This window comes from Somniosus microcephalus, chromosome 23, assembly GCF_052327205.1.
Source record: "Somniosus microcephalus isolate GS21.2 chromosome 23, FLI_Smic_1.0, whole genome shotgun sequence".
In the NCBI taxonomy this organism is placed as follows: Eukaryota; Metazoa; Chordata; class Chondrichthyes; order Squaliformes; family Somniosidae; genus Somniosus; species Somniosus microcephalus.
Window position 1 is genome coordinate 15844092 of NC_141009.1, and position 18773 is coordinate 15862864.

General features: G+C 43.7%; 1 protein-coding gene across 4 annotated transcripts in view; it reads right to left on the bottom strand.

Annotated features, from left to right (window-relative positions):
* gpr107 (G protein-coupled receptor 107) overlaps positions 1-18773 on the bottom strand; it is a 131388-nt gene that overhangs the window by 94362 nt on the left and 18253 nt on the right. For all 4 annotated transcript variants that reach the window (XR_015073336.1, XM_085965459.1, XM_085965460.1 and 1 more), the window contains exons 11-14: positions 15429-15502; positions 12677-12794; positions 10752-10882; positions 9582-9625 (exon numbers count right to left, since the gene is read on the bottom strand). Coding sequence is in view for 3 of the 4 variants with exons in the window: in XM_085965459.1 (XP_085821585.1) it covers positions 9582-9625; positions 10752-10882; positions 12677-12794; positions 15429-15502 (367 nt within the window). In the remaining variant the exon portion in view is untranslated. The remainder of the gene's footprint in view (positions 1-9581; positions 9626-10751; positions 10883-12676; positions 12795-15428; positions 15503-18773) is intronic.

An 18773-nucleotide genomic window follows, 5' to 3' on the forward strand; every position in this document is an offset into this window, starting at 1 on the left:
CGGAGGCCTCCGCCCACGGGACACCTCTGATCGCAAATTCAGGCTACAATGCAGCCAATGAACAAAAGACAGCTACCAGAGAAGCAGGCAATCAAATTGCTCAACAAGTCTCAAACTGCTTTCAGCAGTGATGTTGGTTGCCCACCACACACTATACCTTAAGAGCTCCTGTCCCTCAACTAGAAATCTACTATAATATTTTTTTAATGCATCCTAAGCCTTTGACGACACTTCCCTGGAGCCACTACACAATCTAACCAATGCGAATTTACTCTCCACACCAGACTATGGCCAGACGACCCAGTATTCCCACTCCCATGCTCTTGCTGCCAGGCTCCAACCCAGCTCCACAAGGTTATCCTTCACTCTTCCACAAACTGCGTTTCTCGACAAAGGAGACTGAAGCAAAAACTACAAATGCCACACCATACAACAGAGAAAGTGAACTAAAAATCCCATAATGGTTGGTGGGCTCCTGTCACAGGATCCTTAAATTTAGGGTTGCTCAACACTATAGCTCTGACAAGGTGCTCAGAGTGGCAGTTCATGGGTTTGAAATTTTCCATACAGCGAGTTTTCAATAAAAAAGGAGCCTTGCAGAGGTTAGGAAATTCGACATGGACAGAGAAGACAGGAGTGTCAATTACTCTGGACCATCTCCAAAAACCTTCTAGAGACTTAGGACAGAATGACATTGTTAAACAGCTGCTCGTGAGGGCAGGTGTGTGGCATAGGAAGACTCAAATAGTGAAGAGGAAACCAAATTACTATAATTTCCTCAGACAGCCTCTGTGCACCATCCCTGGTTGCGAGGACAGTCTGGAGATTAGCATTTATGCCTCCACCAGTATCATTTACTCAGAGCTGCATGGAAACAATCCCAAGGATCCTATGCTTCAGGCCTTCCTCCCCAATCTTTCTTCTACACCAGTGTGTGGGGAATTGTAGACATGAGCTCCGATGAAGCACTCTAGCACAACATTCAACACGCTGTGCCACCATGAATTCGGCATGATTTAGAAAACTAGATGATCTCCCATGGAATTGCTCACAGGGAGTCAGAGAATACATGATTGCATAACAAAAGGAGTATTATGCAATGTAAAGGACAATGTACTACAGTAATAGATCTCCCACTTCCAGGAGCAAGATACAGAGGGAACATGGGGGAGGCAGATCAGGCCAAGCCTGTAGGGAGGAGGTATCAAAAAAAAAGGTGGAAATTTAAAAGTCATAAATTCATATGCATCAGCTGAAAACATGTTTTTATCGTTTTTTTAAAAATAACACAACAAATTATCTTATTATCTCCTTGCTGTTTGTGGGACCTTGCTGTGTGAAAATTGGCTACCGCGTTTCTGTACAGTGACTGCACTTCAAAAGTACTTAATTGACCGTGAAGCACTTTGGGACGGACTGAGGTCGTGAAAGGAGTTATACAGAGGCAAGCTCTTCCTCAATTCTGGAGACCAGCCAACAGTAGTGCGACATTCTAAATGCAAATCAATTTTTATTGGCATCATGCTAGACTACCCAACAATTGTGCGTCAACTCTAAGGCAAGGCCTTCCAACCGTCACTACAAAATGTATGCACGAGAGCTGATGCACGAGGGTGCAATATAGAATAATTTTATCAAGACTAGTTGCTCAGAAGTTAGTCCAGAGTTTCTTCCTCTGCATGGTTTACATTTTTGTTGATGAATCTGTTTGTTTCTTTTTTTCACCCATTCTGTAACTCAGTCTCATCTCTTTTGTACATCTCTGTATGGCTCTCACACATAGCCTTGACTGTCGCAGTGGATTTCTGAGTCTTACCTTTTATGAAATCCAGGGTACGCAGCAAGGCAATGCGGATCAGGTCAAAGATGGGTACTGAGATCAGGTGTGGACAGGGGGTCTTGGAGCTGGTACTGCACACACAGCTGGAAGAGAAAGGGGAGTGGCGCAGGGGTCTGGGCTGGGTGGAATATGGAGCTAGAGGCATAGGTTGCAATAAGTACATGAGAGCTAGAAAGGAGTGGGTCATCTGGTGCCGAGTAGGGCTCATGGAAGGGGCTGGGAACTTGCAACACTCGGAGGTGGATTTGGCTGCATTGGGGTGGTGGAGTCAAGCTCTGGCAACAAATGGAGGAGCAGTAGTTGGTGGGGGGGACATTAGGAGGTCTGGCCATATGCAGGGTGGTATGGAGTGCTAAGGCCGGAAGCACCATAGGCAGGTGGTGTACAAATGTCTGACAGTGCTTTTGGGGGGGGGGGGGGGGGGGGCGGCAGGGAAAGAGAGAAGCACCAGAGGATCATTGAGGTCTGTGAGCCCATTAAACTCATCAACATATAACATCAAGGCTCCTGCACCTGCATTTTGGGAGCTGTAGTTCACCAGAATGATTGACACATGCACACAGTGATAATGGTGAATTATGCGGGTTGTTCACTATCTGATTGAGCCTCTTCATTCAGAGAAGGGTCAGATGCACAATACACGTTCTGGGAGTGGAGCAGAATTCAGACCCCAGACCTCAGCAAGAGACCTTTGTAGGAAGAAAAAATATCGGATACATTTTCTAAGAACCAATAGCCAAGTGTTTCTGGCAGATTACTTTACAAGTATTGTTTTAAGTGTATTTTGGGGGGTATGGAATGAACAAGACAAGTCAAGAGAGTAAGAAAAAACAGTTTAACCAATTTGATTGGTTGCTTTTGGTGATATTTGCCAGCTGTAAATTGGTAACTATCGCACAGCTATTGAAAGCAATGTTTGGACAGGGGATTTCCCCCCAACAGAATCTGATTTTTGGTTGCTTTCTGTCAGTGGGACATTTAAGCCAATCAGGATCTTTTGCCCTGTAGACATTATTTTACCTTCTGGTGCATGATGAAATGTTTTTATAACTGGACAGGCCTTCATGGTAGAACGTTGCACATAAATTGTTTTACTTATAACAGTTAAATTATTGAAAACTATTTACTTTTAAAAAAGAGTTTTCAAAGTACGAAGTATTTACAGCAGAGAAACATGCCAGACGGTCCAACAGGTTCATGCCGGTTTTTAAGCTCCACACAACCCACCCATCTTCATCTAACCTCATCAGCATATCCTTCTGTTCCTTTCTCCCTCATGTGCTTATCTAGCTTGCCCTTAAAAGCGTCTATGCTAGTCGCCTCAACTACTCCCAGTGCGAGAGAGTTCCACATTCTAACCAGTCTCTGGGTAAACAAGTTCCTCCTCAATTCCCTATTGGATTTATTAGTGACCATCTTATATTTAGGGCCTCTTGTTCTGGTCTCCCCCACAAGTGGAAACATCTTCGACGTCTACCTTATCAAATCTTTTCAGAATGTTAAAGACTGCGATCAGGTCACCTCTCAGTCTTCTCTTTTCTAGAGAACAAAGAGCTCTAGCCTGTTCACTCTTTGTTCTATTTGTGCTGCTGTATAACCTCAGAGAAGGTTGTTTTTGTGGGCCTACCAAGCTATTTTAAATGGTGAAATTCCTTCTCGGCTGCAGAGATTACATGGAATACGGATCAATCCCGATTTGAGTGAGAAAAATCCACCATTCTTGACAGCTATAGGTTCAATCTGTAGATATCTCATCCACGTAAAGAATTCCTGGAATCCAGTTCCGTATTATTCTTGTGCTGTTGTTAGTCTTGTTCCAGTAAATCTGATGAATATTTTTTAAAACACCATGAGATGGGTTGCTGTTGCCAGGTAAATGTTAATTTACACAAGGGAATCATCTTGTGATGGATGAAGCATCAATTCTGTGGGCAGCCAGGATACCACTCGCACCTCCAGGGTAAATAATAACTGTGATGCACTCAACTCATGCATTGGCTGAATTCAACAATTATGGAGAGGGTTTCATTGGAAGATAGCAAACCAAGCCAACCTGCTCACTATGGAGAAGGATTTACATAACAAAAGAACATAAGACGTAGGAGCAGGAGTAGGTCATTTGGCCCCTCGAGCCTGCTCCGCCATTCAATGAGATCATGGCTGATCTGATCTTGGTCTCAACTCCACTTCCCTGCCTGCTCCCCATAACCCTCGACTCCCGTACCATTCAAAAATCTGTCTATCTCCACCTTAAATATATTCAATAACTCAGCCTCCACAGCTCTATGGGGAAGAGAATTCCAAAGATTCACGACCCTTTGAGAGAAGAAATTCCTCCTCATTTCCGATTTAAATGGGCGCCCCCTTATTCTGAAATTATGCCCCCTAGTTCTAGATTCCCCCACGATGGGAAACAGCCTCTCTGCATCTACCCTGTCAAGCCCCTTCAGAATCTTGTATGTTGCAATAAGATCCCCTCTCATTCTTCTAAACTCCAATGAGTATAGGCCCAACCTGCTCAATCTTTCTTCATAAGACAACCCCTTCATCTCCAGAATCAACCTCGTGAACCTTCACTGAAATGCCTCCAATGCAAGTATGTCCTTCCTTAAATAAGGAGACCAAAACTGTACACACTACTCCAGGTGCGGTCTCACCAACACCCTGTACAGTTGTAACAGGACTTCCCTACTTTTATACTCCATTCCCTTTGCAATAAAAGCTAACATTCCATTTGCCTTCCTAATTACTTGCTGTACCTGCATGCTAACTTTTTGTGATTCATGTACAAGGACCCCCAGATCCTTCTGTAACTCAGCATTTTGTAATATCTCCCTATTTAAATAATAATTTGCTTTTTTATTTTTATTACCAAAGTGGATAACCTCACATTTTCCCACATTATACTCCATCTGCCCGATTTTTTGCCCACTCACTTAGCCTATCTATATCTCTTTGGAGATTCTTTGCGTCCTCCACACAATTTGCTTTCCCACCTATCTTTGTATCATCAGCAAATTTGGTTATATTACACTCTGTCCCTTCATCCAAGTCATAAACAGATTGTAAATAGTTGAGGCCCCAGCACTGACCCATTTATCCCAACTCTCTGTTTTATGTCAGTTAGCCAATCCTCTATAGAAACAGAGAAGATAGGAACAGGAGTAGGCCATTCGGCCCCTCGAGCCTGTTCCACCATTTAATGAGGTCATGGCTGATCATCCAACTTCAGTACCCTGTCCCTCCTTTATCCCCATATCCCTTTAGCCTTAAGAAATATATCCAACTCCTTCTTGAATATATTTAATAAGTTGGCCTCAACTACCTTCTGTGGTAGAGAATTCCACAGGTTCACCACTCTCTGGGTGAAGAAATTCCTCCTCATCTCAGTCCTAAATGGCTTACCCCTTATCCTTAGACTGTGAACCCTGATTCTGGACTCCCTGCCATCAGGAACATCCTTCCTGCATCTAGTCTATCTAATCCAGTTAGAATTTTATTAGTTTCAATGAGATCCCCTCTCATTCTTCTAAACTCTAGCGAATATAAGCCTAATCGACCCAATCTCTCATCATATGTCATTCCTGCCATCCCAGGTATCAGTCTGGTGAATCTTCACTGCACTCCCTCCATGGAAAGAACATCCTTCCTCAGATAAGGCGACCAAAACTGCACACAATACTCAAGGTGTGGTCTCACCAAGGCTCTGTACAACTGCAGCAAGACATCCTTGCTCCTGTACTCGAATCCTCACTATGAAGGCCAACATACCATTTGCCTTCTTAACCGCCTGCTGTACCTGCATGCTTAACTTCAGCGACTGGTGCACAAGGACACCCAGGTCTCGTTGCACTTCCCCTTCTCCCAATCTATTGCCATTCTGATAATAATCTGTCTTCCTGTTTTTGCCACCAAAGTGGGTAACCTCGCATTTATCCACATTATACTGCATCTGCCCAATCACCCAACCTGTCCAAATCATGCTGGAGTTTCTCTGCATCCTCCTCACAGCACACACGCCCACCCAGCTTTGTGTCATCTGCAAACTCGGAGATATTACATCTAGTTCCCTCGTCTAGATCATCATTAATATATATTGTGAATAGCTGGGGTCCTAGCACCGATCCCTGCGGTACCCCACTAGTCACTGCCTGCCACTCGGAAAAAGACCCGTTTATTCCAACTCTTCGCTTCCTGTCCGCCAACCAGTTCTCTATCCAAGTCAGTACCTTACCCCCAATCCCATGTGCTTTAACTTTGCACGCTAATCTCTTATGAGGGACCTTATCAAAAGCCTTCTGAAAGTCCAAATACACCACATCCACTGGTTCTCCCTTATCTATTTTACCAGTTACATCCTCAAAAAATTCCAGTAGATTAGTCAAGCATGATTTACCTTTTGTAAATCCATGTTGACTTTGTCCGATCCTGTCACTGTTTTCCAAGTGCTCTGCTATTACATCTTTTATAATGGACTCTAGCATTTTCCCCACTACCGATGTCAGGCTTACCGGTCTATAATTCCCCATTTTCACTCTACCATCTTTTTAAAATATCCATGCTAATATATTACCCCCAACCCCGTGAGCTCTTATCTTGTGCAGTACCCTTTAATGTGGCACCTTATCGAATGCCTTCTGGAAATCCAAATACACGACATCTACTGGTTCCCCTTTATCCACCCTGCTCGTTACATCCTCAAAGAACTCCAGCAAATTTGTCAAACATGATTTCCCTTTCATAAAACCATGCTGACTCTGCTTGATCATATGATGATTTTCTAAATGTCCTGCTACCGCTTCCTTAATGATGGACTTGAACTTGTGTCCCTGTTATTTAATTATCAGGGGACACAAGTTCAAAATTATTAAATTAAGCTGGGGGATTTATTAAAGGCAAAAAGTAAATCAAACGTTTTCATTTAACAGACAATAGACTTGATAGAATAAGTGGGCAGTATGAATGAATGAATGAGAGAGAGAATTGAGTTGAGTTTCTACAGAGAGGTGACTGAGGGACATGGTGAGAAGGCAGGTAAGGTGGGGTTTACCCATTAAAAATGTACCATGTCTTTCAAAGATTCCCAGAGGTTTTCTCTGCCTGTTGTCAAGAACGATTCTTCCCTAATTTAATGATTTGAGCACTAAATCATTGGGTAATACATCACTGCTGCATGTTTCACAGTCCTTTCACCATCTTTTCAGTTTTTATTATTTTCTCTTCCAGCAGCCGCCGCCACCTCCTTCCCAGTGCCGTGTACTGCCTATTCCTGGGAACCAGCTGCTCTCACACTCAGGCCATTACCCGTTCTCTGACTGGCTCCTGGGAGGTGTCTCGAAATGAACTGCTTTTGGATTTTTTCCCCCATTCCAAACTCTGTAGAATCACCTGGCTTCTTTAAGAACTGGATATGTTGAAAATAATGGGTGCCAAGTAATGGCACACCAACACACTGTGCCTCTTAACGTGCTCATGTTTAACAAACCATATTAAACCACTCAAGTCTAGTCTGCTTGCAGAAGAGAGGAAAACAAATACACAAAAATATTCTCCCTGCCTAAACCGCCTACATCAATCCCTCCATAATTTTCTTTGTGAAAAACAGTTCTGCAGGATATTTTCTGCTGTGTGATTATAGCTGGTCAATCACAGAACTATGGGAGAAAAGGGGGAATCTTTTGTTACATTTACTTGGGCCACTGCAACAGTGATTCAGCTGCAAATAAACTACAGAGGTCTGCAATCAGAACAAAAGATGAGAAAGAGTAGAAAGCTAAAGAAACACAGCACAGCAGGAGGAATAGGAGTATAAAATTCTCTTTTGTTTTCCAAAATATATGATTTCCCATCATGCATGGGACGTGTGAAGCACCTCACCGCTCCACAGATCCTGCACCTGTGTCCCTTCCCACTGCTCCACAGAAATACATTGGACTTTCAATGCCTTGCCCCCAAAATGTCAATCAGCACTCAATAGCCTATAAACATATCTGGGAAAACTGCAACACAGGCTAACTATTCATATCCAGCACAGTATCAAATGAGCTGATGGATGAAGGGTCAATGGGGAGCTAGCTTCCTTCACATGGATTGGCTGCAAGGGAGTTAAGCAGCAGCATAAGCTCCACAGACTGGAAATAAACAACAGCAGCATGCTGTCAAAACACTTGGGCTTTTGAGCTCTCAAAAGACTTCTTTCACTTCCAAAAGAGAATATCAGTATGGGATCAACAGTACAGGTGAACTCAAGAGTTCCCACTGGTTACCTGTGACATTCTGAATACCATGACCTAAAAGTGGAATGGGATCACTTCCAGGAGCCAAATCAGAATGCCGCAAGGTACTAAAGAAATGTTTCCACAACACACATCCACTTCATACTTATCTGCCATCGTTATAATTTTGGACATTTGTAAAGCTCAAGCAGTTAAATCCATTGACTTTAAATTGCCAAAGTATTAGATACCAATCCACAGGATTGCCTAATTTTACCACAGACCGGCCCTGCGTGTGAAAGCACGTTACACCAATCCCAGCATGTGATAAGGTATTGAAATCTTTTTTTATGATGTGGAAACTAGAAGCTGATTTTTATCACTAATCAAACAAATCATTGCCAAGCAAAAGAATGCTATAAAGCACACGCCCCAATTTTAATCTATTTTCCATCTCCTCTTTCAGATGACCCTAGTTGAGAGGTTTGTTAAGTCCCTGTCTCCCACACCTTTGCCAATGCTGCTCCAGAACTGGTTGCTAGAAGGTGCAGCGTGTTAACTTTTCCTCAGAGGCTCCTGGGAACATGAATCAAGTTTATCCTGTGAAGTACTGACCATGTCAGCCAACAAGGTTCCAGGTTTGATATGCAGCCTGCGTTGAGGTAACAGGTCTCAGCTGGGCGAAGATCAACTGGCTATAGCAGTGCTACTGGGTTTTGGAGGAGGTGGGGTGGGAAGGGGGAAGTGGGCAAGGTTCATGGCCATAATTGCTATCCATGACTCCTGCTGAAAAGTCCACGGGTAAATGTCAGATCAGAACAGGATCGGGCTCTGCTGCGATGATTTCCAACAGCGTACCAGGCTGTCCAAGCTCAAACACATAGAATGGCTGCATGTACAAGGTAACAGAAGCCAGCCAGTGCTGGTCTAACCAGACCCCAGGAAGAGGAGCAGAGAATTCATTTTTTTTTACAAAAAACAGAAATACGTTAAAAAAAAAGCAAATTGTTGGTCTGCTGATAGCTGGCTGTGTTCCTCCATGGACAATGCATGAATCTCACCTACCCCTGTACTGTTCAGTTTTAAGATCAATGCAACCTTTTAAAAGGGTAATAAGACACCAGACTAAACATTCTACCTTCCACTCATTTCCCTGTTACCAGCTTTATTTTCTTTCCCATATCTGTATATGCATAGTTTTTGCTGCATTAGATAGCAATTCTGTCTTTATGGATGCACTGCACAACCCCGAGGTGACATTTTGCTGATAAAAATTGATATTTGGTTTACATTTTTTAAAACCATGTATATTTTCCATGTTGGTTCATTGCTGCAGTAATAAGCAAGCATCAAAGAACCAAAATTCATGAGGTGCGGGTTTTTCCAAAGACATTCTACAATACTTCAGACTCACATTAATGCACTTTCTGTACGGCCCAGTTTTTGGCTCCATCCAGTGGTGGGGTTTTCTTTGAAACTGCCTACACCTACACAGCCACCATTCAGGTTTCTAGATTCTTCCTTACCTTTTCCATCTGTTGCTGACGCCTCTTGCAAATGTCTAATTGACCTGCGAGTGCACCGATGAATAACAATTAGCATGTACTTGAGCTTGTGGGAAAATGCTGCAGTGCCAAATTAAGCCAACAGGTAAACTGAATTAAATCAATAGGCTTACATTTAAAATACTTGAAATTTATACAGTACTAAGAACGTAGAAGGTTTATTTTAAGATTAATGTGTTGAATTACCAAATGACTACACATTAACAGTGACTTCTGAAGACGCCTCCAATAATAGACCCATAATTTTGCTAATAGCGTACCATTTGTCCTCAAGCTTTGTTTGGGGAAATGGGCAGAGAGAGGGGTATGGGGGGGGGGGGGGGGGGGAGGGATTTTACTCCCCATAACCTCTGCCTGGGTGCTAGTCGGGCAGAGGACACCCCAAAATGTGCTCCGTCTGACATGATGTAAATCTGCCTAGTTCAGGTCATATAGAATTGCCAGGCACTCCGCTGGCATGGACCCACTGCTCGATACTGCTGCACACCTGAAGCGGGGAGGATAGTCGAGCACTGCTTCAGCACGAAGATGCCTGCATGCAGTAATCTATCTTGATTATCCAGTCAACCGGCTGTTCTGGGAGGCTCAGATTAGGGTGGGCCTGGGTGCTGATAGGGTGGGGCGTGACTCACAGACCCACTCGTGGCTATGGCCCTGGCACGCACGATCAGATGAGATCTGAGTCTGACTTGGTTATTGCTTCCTGTGATCTTGACACTCAATGCCTTAATTTGCACGTGAAGAATGCCTACCTGGGAACTGTACCAAAGGGCTGCTTCCACATGAACTCGTAACCTTCATGAAAATAGGTCTAAACAGACCAAATGAAAAGTGGGTGGGTGGAGGAGAGAGACGAGAAGAGAAACTGAGCTGTATTTTCACCTTCCTGGGTGAGATTCGAGCTGCAGCAGGTTTAACAGAACTTGAATTGGTTAAATCATTGAATTATCTGTATGGCGACTCTACATACTGTACGAGCTATGATTTCTACCAACTGCCAGGGAGTGGGCAGTCTGGATAGGCAAGGGGACATTGTGACTTTTCCTTCCTCACCCAAGACACAATTCATCACGGGCACCAGTCAAATGACCGACATCCAAGTCAGCAGCATTAAACCATGGCCACACTTACCACACCACAGGGAACAGGATGGCACCACAACACAGGAGGTCGACAAGGAAGAGGATCTCCTTCCACAGTCCATATTCAGTCGTCCCTTCTTCTGTCGACTCGATAATGATGTAAGCGACATTAGCAAGGACCTAATGAACAAAGCAGTTTTACTAACCGACATCTTCCTCAACAGGGAAAACATTTCTCTCCTCGCCAAATTTGATTTGGATCATTTATTGTTTTTGTGGGGCGGGTGGGGGGGAAGAAGCAGGAAAGAGAAAAATACTTTGCACTCCTGGTACATTTTATCAACATCTCGCATTCCCTGGTCAGGTACAGTGCGGACATGATGCAGTCTAAAACGCCCTATAATCTGCTTCAACAACATAGCAATTCAAATCTCATAGCACCCTCCACTGGACCAGTGTGATATTTCCATTTCCCAGACAAACTCAGATTTCAGGAGTTTCCAAACAAAGCTGTCAATTTAACAGCAAATTGTGGCCACTTTTTACTGGGCCCACGTGCACCAGGAACTGGGTCAAGATTGCACTCAACTAATTTCAACTAAGATCTTTAAAGCTGGATGGAGGAAGAGAGAACTTTTATCCCATCAGTCTGGTCTGGTAATAAAGTCCAGTCTCAGAGACAAAGGAGTGCACATTGACGCGCAAGGGCCACAGCTGTTCTTTCCTAGTTGACACAGTTCCAAGTTTCAGCGGGCCATGAAGGCAAAAATCTAGGAGATGACAATATTTATATGTAAAATTATTTATATAAACATGTATTAAAGATCTACAAGTTTAAGAGCCATTTTAAAAGGCTGTTGCGTGGTTGATCTCCTCACAGTTCGAGAGGTTGCCATCTTCACACTGTCCGAGACGATGCTGAGCGTAGTGCTTCCTAAGTTTCTATTCCTCCCCCATACTAAAATAAAAACTTACCGTCTCCCCAAAACAGTCCAGCAATTCTTATGCATGGCATAAATCAAAATTTTGCCCCCGATTCATCGTGCAATAGCCATTTTTTCTTGAATTTCTCTCGCCCTCCAAAAGGCCCATTTTTTCAGATTTAGGCAGTGCTCCATGACAAATGATCTAAAACGCCATTAGAGCGGTCAATGCTTCAGTCACCAAGGAGCACTGTGCCAGCCCAAGATCCAATACTCTGCCTGACAATCAGACAGATGCCAGCAATTCACTACCCCACAATGAGGTGGACAAACCTGGGGTGGTATCAGCACAGGATAACATTTTAACTCTGGCCTCCTAATGCACAGCAGTGCGCTAAAGTGCCACATTACCAGGTGTCAACGTCATGACATTGGCAGGCTAATAGGCCCACCGTCATGCTCTTGACCCCCCCGCCCCTGTATCCTTACTCCGGTGAAATCAAGAGCCATCACACTATTTCCTACTTCAACTCACTGATGTGGGACCTCAAATCTGTTAAACTCCTCTCCACCTTCAGCCTTCCATGCCTGCTACAATCTACAGGCTTTTGTAATACAAACTTGGCATCACCCAACGACTACTTCATTTATTTCATCCTTGGCAAGGGACTGGAACTAATTGGACGGCTCTTTCCCAAGAACCAGCACAGGCAAGATGGGCCGAATGACCTCCTCCTGTGTATCATTCTATGATACTTTCTCCCATTCCTTTCAGCCATAGGATCCTGCACAATGGGTACTGGTCCTTCACCATGGTTTCTCAAAAAAAAAACACCAGCTTCAACTGAGAAGTTTGCATTCAGGATTTAAAAAGGCCCAGAAGAGTGAGTGACTCCTAGTCACGGTGAGGTATGGCAGGGCCTGATGGGACCATTTTTCAGATTTTCACAGTGGAATCAGAGAAGCAATAAACTGAACTGAGACAAATGACAGATGTGTGCAGACTGTGAAGGCTGCAAAAGGGACACGAGTCATCAGCATTGCCCTTTACCTGGAGTGGAATAACTATCATAAAGATTTTCTTGTCTTTGTCTGACAGGATGTGTTTAACGAAGGCCCAGCCAGTTCCTATTAGTGCTATCGTAATGAACAAGAGAGCTCCTTTCAACCTTAAAAATAAAAGGAACAGAAGACAGTGTTAGCAAAGAGGAGGATTTAAGGACAGTCAATGGCAAAGACAATTTCCTCAGATGTAACTGTGTTTGGGGCAGTGAAAATTACAACCATCACTGCAAAATGAATCAGAAATGGTGCTTTTCACTAAATTGCATACCCAGAGTTCCAGCCATTTGACACTTAGATATTTACCAAATGGAGTACTTTAATGCAGACATCTAATGAGTCTCTTGTTAAATAGAAAGTGGTGGATACTTAGTAGTGATTAAAAATACTTGCATTTATATGAAGCCTTATCATGTCATCAAAACGTCTCAAGCACTTAGCACTCAAGTGATCATGATGAGGGGTTCACAAAATGTCAGCCTGAAAGAGCCAAGCTAAAAGATTCAGAACCCATTATCTGCATTTCAGCTCTGAAATTATTCCAAAGTGCGGGCCTCACACCATCCCCTGCAAAGAGGGAGGGCGAGTGATCTGCTCACACCTCCACCAAAGCCATCTGTGCAACTGGCTGCAAAGACATGTCCGCAAGAGCATTCCAGAGCAATCCTTCCTGCATCCTGTCTGCAGTGGGGTTAGCGCGCAGCCTCCTCACAGCAGAAACTGGCATGTGGGGGAACGTGGAGGCAAACGCGCATCATTCAGTCTGAGCAGAAAGTATGGCCTAATTTAAAAAAAAAATATTTTTGTACTTTTTTCTAAACCATTATATGACAAAACTGATGTCTTGAGCACAGCACAGTGCATGAGATTAAAAGGATGTAGTACTGATACCATCAGCTCCGATGTCATAACCTGGTTTTCACCAGCTATTTAGTTTTAGTGCTGTATTACCAGGAAATAGAAGGCAGGTTGCTAAGGCAAATTAGAGGGAAATTTACTCTGCATCTGGCTGTGCTTGATATGGGCACTGGGTGCCTGAAGTAGGAATAGTTCCATCCCCCAAGCGCTTCTCACTTTGAAGAGAACAAAAAGATTTGAAAAAAGGGGCTCACTATCCTTAATAAATGGGAACAGTCACAATCCAAGTTACGTTAAGTGAAATTTACTTTGCACTTCTTATTGTCGCTCAGACATCTTTTGCAACTCTGCTTCACACTGGTTAGCTACATCCTGGCAATAGATACTTTGTGCACAAATCTCCCTGCAGTTTTGTCACATAAAACATACTGATACAAGCAGACAAATGCTGTAAATCTAAAATAAAAACAGAAAATGCTGGAATTACACAGCAGGCCCATCAGTACCCGAAAACATTAAACAGCTAATGGCCTAGAAATTCAGTAGTGTCCACTTTTGGGCGCCTTACCCGCAGAGCGCTAACAGCCCGCACTCTCCAAGGAGCCCGAGATTTTGGGCCTCGGACCTCATTATCATGTAGATAGTGCAGCGGTAGGAGCCCGCACAGGTTCATGCACCAATTTTCAGCTAAGTGATTGGGTAAGATCGCAGGGGTCTGAAGGAACGATGGCTGGGCCTCAGTGTGCAATCGGAGGTCGGAGAAGAAGATCGCGAGTGTCTGGAGTATTGTTGGGGGGGGGGGGGGGGGGGGGGTGTTCAGGAATGCTGGCGGGGGGGGGGGGGGGGGGGAGGCCTGGAGGTCGGAGATCTTGGGACTGGGAGGAGCAGTGATTATGGTGAGTACTTACTTTTCTTTTAATTCCATGCTGTTTAGCGTTGGTTTTCCCGGAGGCAATCAGCGCTGGTGCTGGCTGCCTCAGACGCATACCAAAGTTGCAAGAGGCAGCAGAAGCAGGTGTTCGGCCCCTTATTTGCATATGTTAATGGCCCAACGTCTGCTTCAGATGTGGGTAAAGCATGCCTCTTGCTTGGCCTTTACCAAGATGGCGTCTGGTGCGGCCCGCTCTGGATTTTGCACGCACAGCGTGGACGCCATTTTGAACATAAAACGACACCCGTAGCAGCGAAAAACAGTGCGATGGAGCCGACTTTCTAGCCCAATGTGTCAGGTGTAGACCTTTTGTCGGATCTCTGACGAAGGATCTTCTTTCAGATGCTGTAGGACTTGCTGTGCATTTCCAGCATTTTTTGTGTTTGTAATACAAAGGGTGACTAAGGTCACTGGTAAGTGAACGCATCTCTCTGACTTTAGGATCATGTGACAATGCAGTAGAATAGGCTGCGTTAAATTAATTACTTCCACCCTTCATCAGGGTGCATTTTTATTTATATCCATTGACAGATAACTGAACAGATAAGTAAAATTTTAGAAGATAATTTTAAAGCTATTTTTCTTTCAGTTTCCCCTGCACCCAACTGAGTGTGTGAACAGTTCACGGCAACGGATCCTCTGAATGTCCCAGTGGGCAAACAAATCCATTAGCCTCTGCTTGATCTCTTTCCATTCTGGAAAGGCAAAGACCCAAAATATAGTGCATGTGGATTCATATGCCGAGACCCACATGCCATGGGTCCACGAAGTGCAATGCTATCATGTTGTTGCACACTTAATGGTTTGTGAATAGCTGTGGTACTTCAATTATTCAATTTCCCCCAAGAGTTTTTTTTGGTAATTTTTAGTGATTTGTTTCAGAATCACATTTAGACTCTCGGGCTTTCAAAAATATCCCAATGATAAAGGAAGATCATGATAATCCACTTACAAATGAGTTATGTAGTACACCACAGCCCATCCTTCAATGGGGTATCCCTGAGTTGAAATAAAGTGATAATCAATCTGATGGGAAAGAAGAAAAATACAGAAGCATTAATATCACTAGAATGATGATATCTGGAAGAAACACAGGTTCTTATAATGGGAGTGATTTCTGTGAAATCTCTCCACACACCCCACCTCCCCACTCACTGTTAGCTCAGCAATCTGTGGTGGCGATGGTAGGTCTCAGGTCTCAGTTATTGCTGTTCTGAGCTGGCTGCGAGGAAGAGCAAGAGAATAGTTCCCACTCTGCCATGTGGAGATACCTAGTCCCAGATCTACCATTAAAAAATGTCTATGGCTCCATAACTTTTTGAATTCTGGTTTATAATAAGTGTTGAAAATTCATAAAGAATCAGTTTTGCAGAGGTTATTAAAATCACATGTGGATCATGAGATTTAGTACTTTTAGGGTTCATGAAGCTTCATTCGGAATTGAACAGTGCCCTCCATAATTGCTTAACTAAACCTACACGTTTGTCTTGCACCATCACCAGGCACTGCATACATTCATTGTCAGTTGAACAAAGTAATCTCATTATTCAGCTACAGTTCTTTAAAGCTCTTAGGTGCACTAATGACAGTGAACAGGCGGTGAATGCAAATAAACAATCAAGTCCAGGCTGTATCACTGAAGAAAGCTCACAAATATTTCAATTTATTTTGCTGAAGATTACACATGCATGATGCTTCCTTTCAATTTAATGTACCTGCCACTGCATAACTCCCACACCCTCCCCCCATCCACCTCCAGTCTTCAGATAGAAGTATCGCACTTCAGCTGAAGGTGTTGTGGTCTTCAATCAAATTACTGAAGCTCTTTCTCACTGAGCCAAAATTGACAAATGGTGCAAAAGGTTGCTCATCTCTTTCCCCCGTCCACTCCGCCAAAAAGAACCTCTGATACTCTCGCACCAGGAGCGAACCAATGTTGGCATTATGGAGACTGATGCTCAAGCACAGATCTGTGATGTGCAACTGTTGCTCTCCCCAGTTTACCTTGTTGTGTGCCTCTGGCTCTGACAAAGTGTCCCATTGGTGGCCCAGAAGTGGAGCCCTTTGTGTTGCATCTCTCAGGAGACCCGAAGATTTTGAAGGAGAGCTCTGTTTGAGCTGCAGTTTGCATTGTTTACATCGATCAGCATTGTTGGCACCAAGGGGTGGGAAGAGAGGTTACATCTGATGGCATTTGCCAAAATATAAAAATCCTTAAGAATTACAACACTGGAGCAAAGCAGTGGAAGAAAGCCAGCCCATCTCCGCGCCACCCCCGCCCAACCTCCACCCATGAAACTATACCTGAGGATATCAGTACAAGCAAGGGGATTTTGTTCAAACTTAAAGCCCCGATGAAAGGGTTAAGGCAGTTTGTTATGTTGTAAGCAGCACCAGCAATCACCATTCAGGTTAATGTTTTTGTAAAGTACTTAATGAGAACAATGCTGCATCAGTTTGATGGGGCAATTAAGCACTTCAGAGCACATGGGGATTAAATGATTAGCATTTTAGAATAAGCACACTGCACAAATACAGATATAGCTCTTCAGTTGTGCAACACCAACGCTAATGATACACAATCACAATTTTTCTATTCTAACAAATATATGAATATGTACATTTGAACAATGGAAAAATCACTTTTAATGCATGGTTTTAAACAAAAGCTGCTAGTGTCCCTCCCCTTTCCTGTTAGAATAACATGTGCTTCCCTTTAACACAACTCTGCCAATTTTATCTTGTGCCACTTTAAAATAACCAGCTGTATGAGTATTAAAACCCACATAAAACTCTGGAAAAACACTTCAAAATAAATATAACATGGATTAGGTCGTCCAGCCTCATCTGATACTTTTTAGGGTCAAGAACTGTGGTCGGTATTAGTGAACTTATTTCCGATACAAGGCAGCATCATGGAAACCAGCACACTGCGGCTGTATAGGAATGAACAGCTGTACCATTCAAATTCAAATTAAATGGTCCTCCTGGTGCAAGTGTGATGACTACACAATGAAAAAATTGAATTTTATCCTTAAGTAGCACCAAGTTGATTTAAAAAATGTTATACATCAATTGAGCAGATTCAGGCATAGTGCACTGACACTCAGTGTTAACAGACTCACTCTGAGTGGACAGCCTTAAGTTTGAAACCCACTCCCAGTCAGCACCTAATGTCAGTTCTATCAATGTGAAAGAGCTGAATGTAGCATTCCCTGCTAGGGAGTGGGGGCAGGGGGAGGGGGGGTGGGAAGACACATTTGGGCAGTCCTCGACACCTCCTGCTGGCTGGCTGTAGGGGTCACGAGGCTAGCCTGGGAGCAGATCAGAAGTCCACCCTCTCAGTCAGATGGACAGAGAAAGGGAATCTTATCCAAATACCTCGCACAAAAATAGCCACAAAATAATTGTCAGTTTCCACTTGATGTTAACAATTGTAGCTCTGGCTGAGAGGGTGGACTTAATGGCAAAACTCAGCGAGGCATCAGGGGAGCCCCAAACACCAGTTTTAAAGCCATTTCCACTCTCCTTGTGTCTTTTAAGATTTTCATGCACAGTGCCTACGCCATTCCCCAACTGTGAAGACAGGAAACTAACATGACCCCGTGCATTGCTGTGCAACAGGCTGACTGGATGTGCTGGACAACCGTAGATGTCAATTTTTCTTCTCTTCCTTCCAAGGAAGCAACTTACAACCTCCAGATAAACCAAAGTTTCCTGTATGTCCAGAAACCTCGATCTAACGGCAGAAATCAGCAGCCGTTTTGGTTAGGTTTTTTTTCTTCTCCTAGCAGTTTTTTTTTTCTTCTCCTAGCAGTTTTTTTTTATAAAAACAGTCAGGCTCTGGAAAGCGTCTCTGTAGCTTAGCAACAGCTTCAGAGACGCTTCCAAGGTACGGGCCGAGTGTTTACAAGTTGTTGCTAAGCAACAGTGTTTGTTGTCAGGTACGGAGATGAAAACCTCCGTATCCTTCAACATTAGCGCTGGTCTATCCCGAAGTTTTGATAGATCGGCAGCAGCTCGGTCCCGTCGGTGCCGGATATCGCGAAGTTTCCTGTACTTACAAGTCAGGGCAATATTTTAGTTTCTCAAGCACCCTCCTTCCCTCCCCCATTGATCAAGATCAAGAACTTGCCACTATAGGTAAATCAGAGGGAGAGCCTGTGTACGACATTCCACATTACAGGATGCTGCTGTTTCAACAATATTAACGCAACAGTGCAGTACTCAACCATACAGAGCCCTTTAAACAGGCACATGTTAAACAATTCACAAATTGACTTTGCTGGAAGGTGCT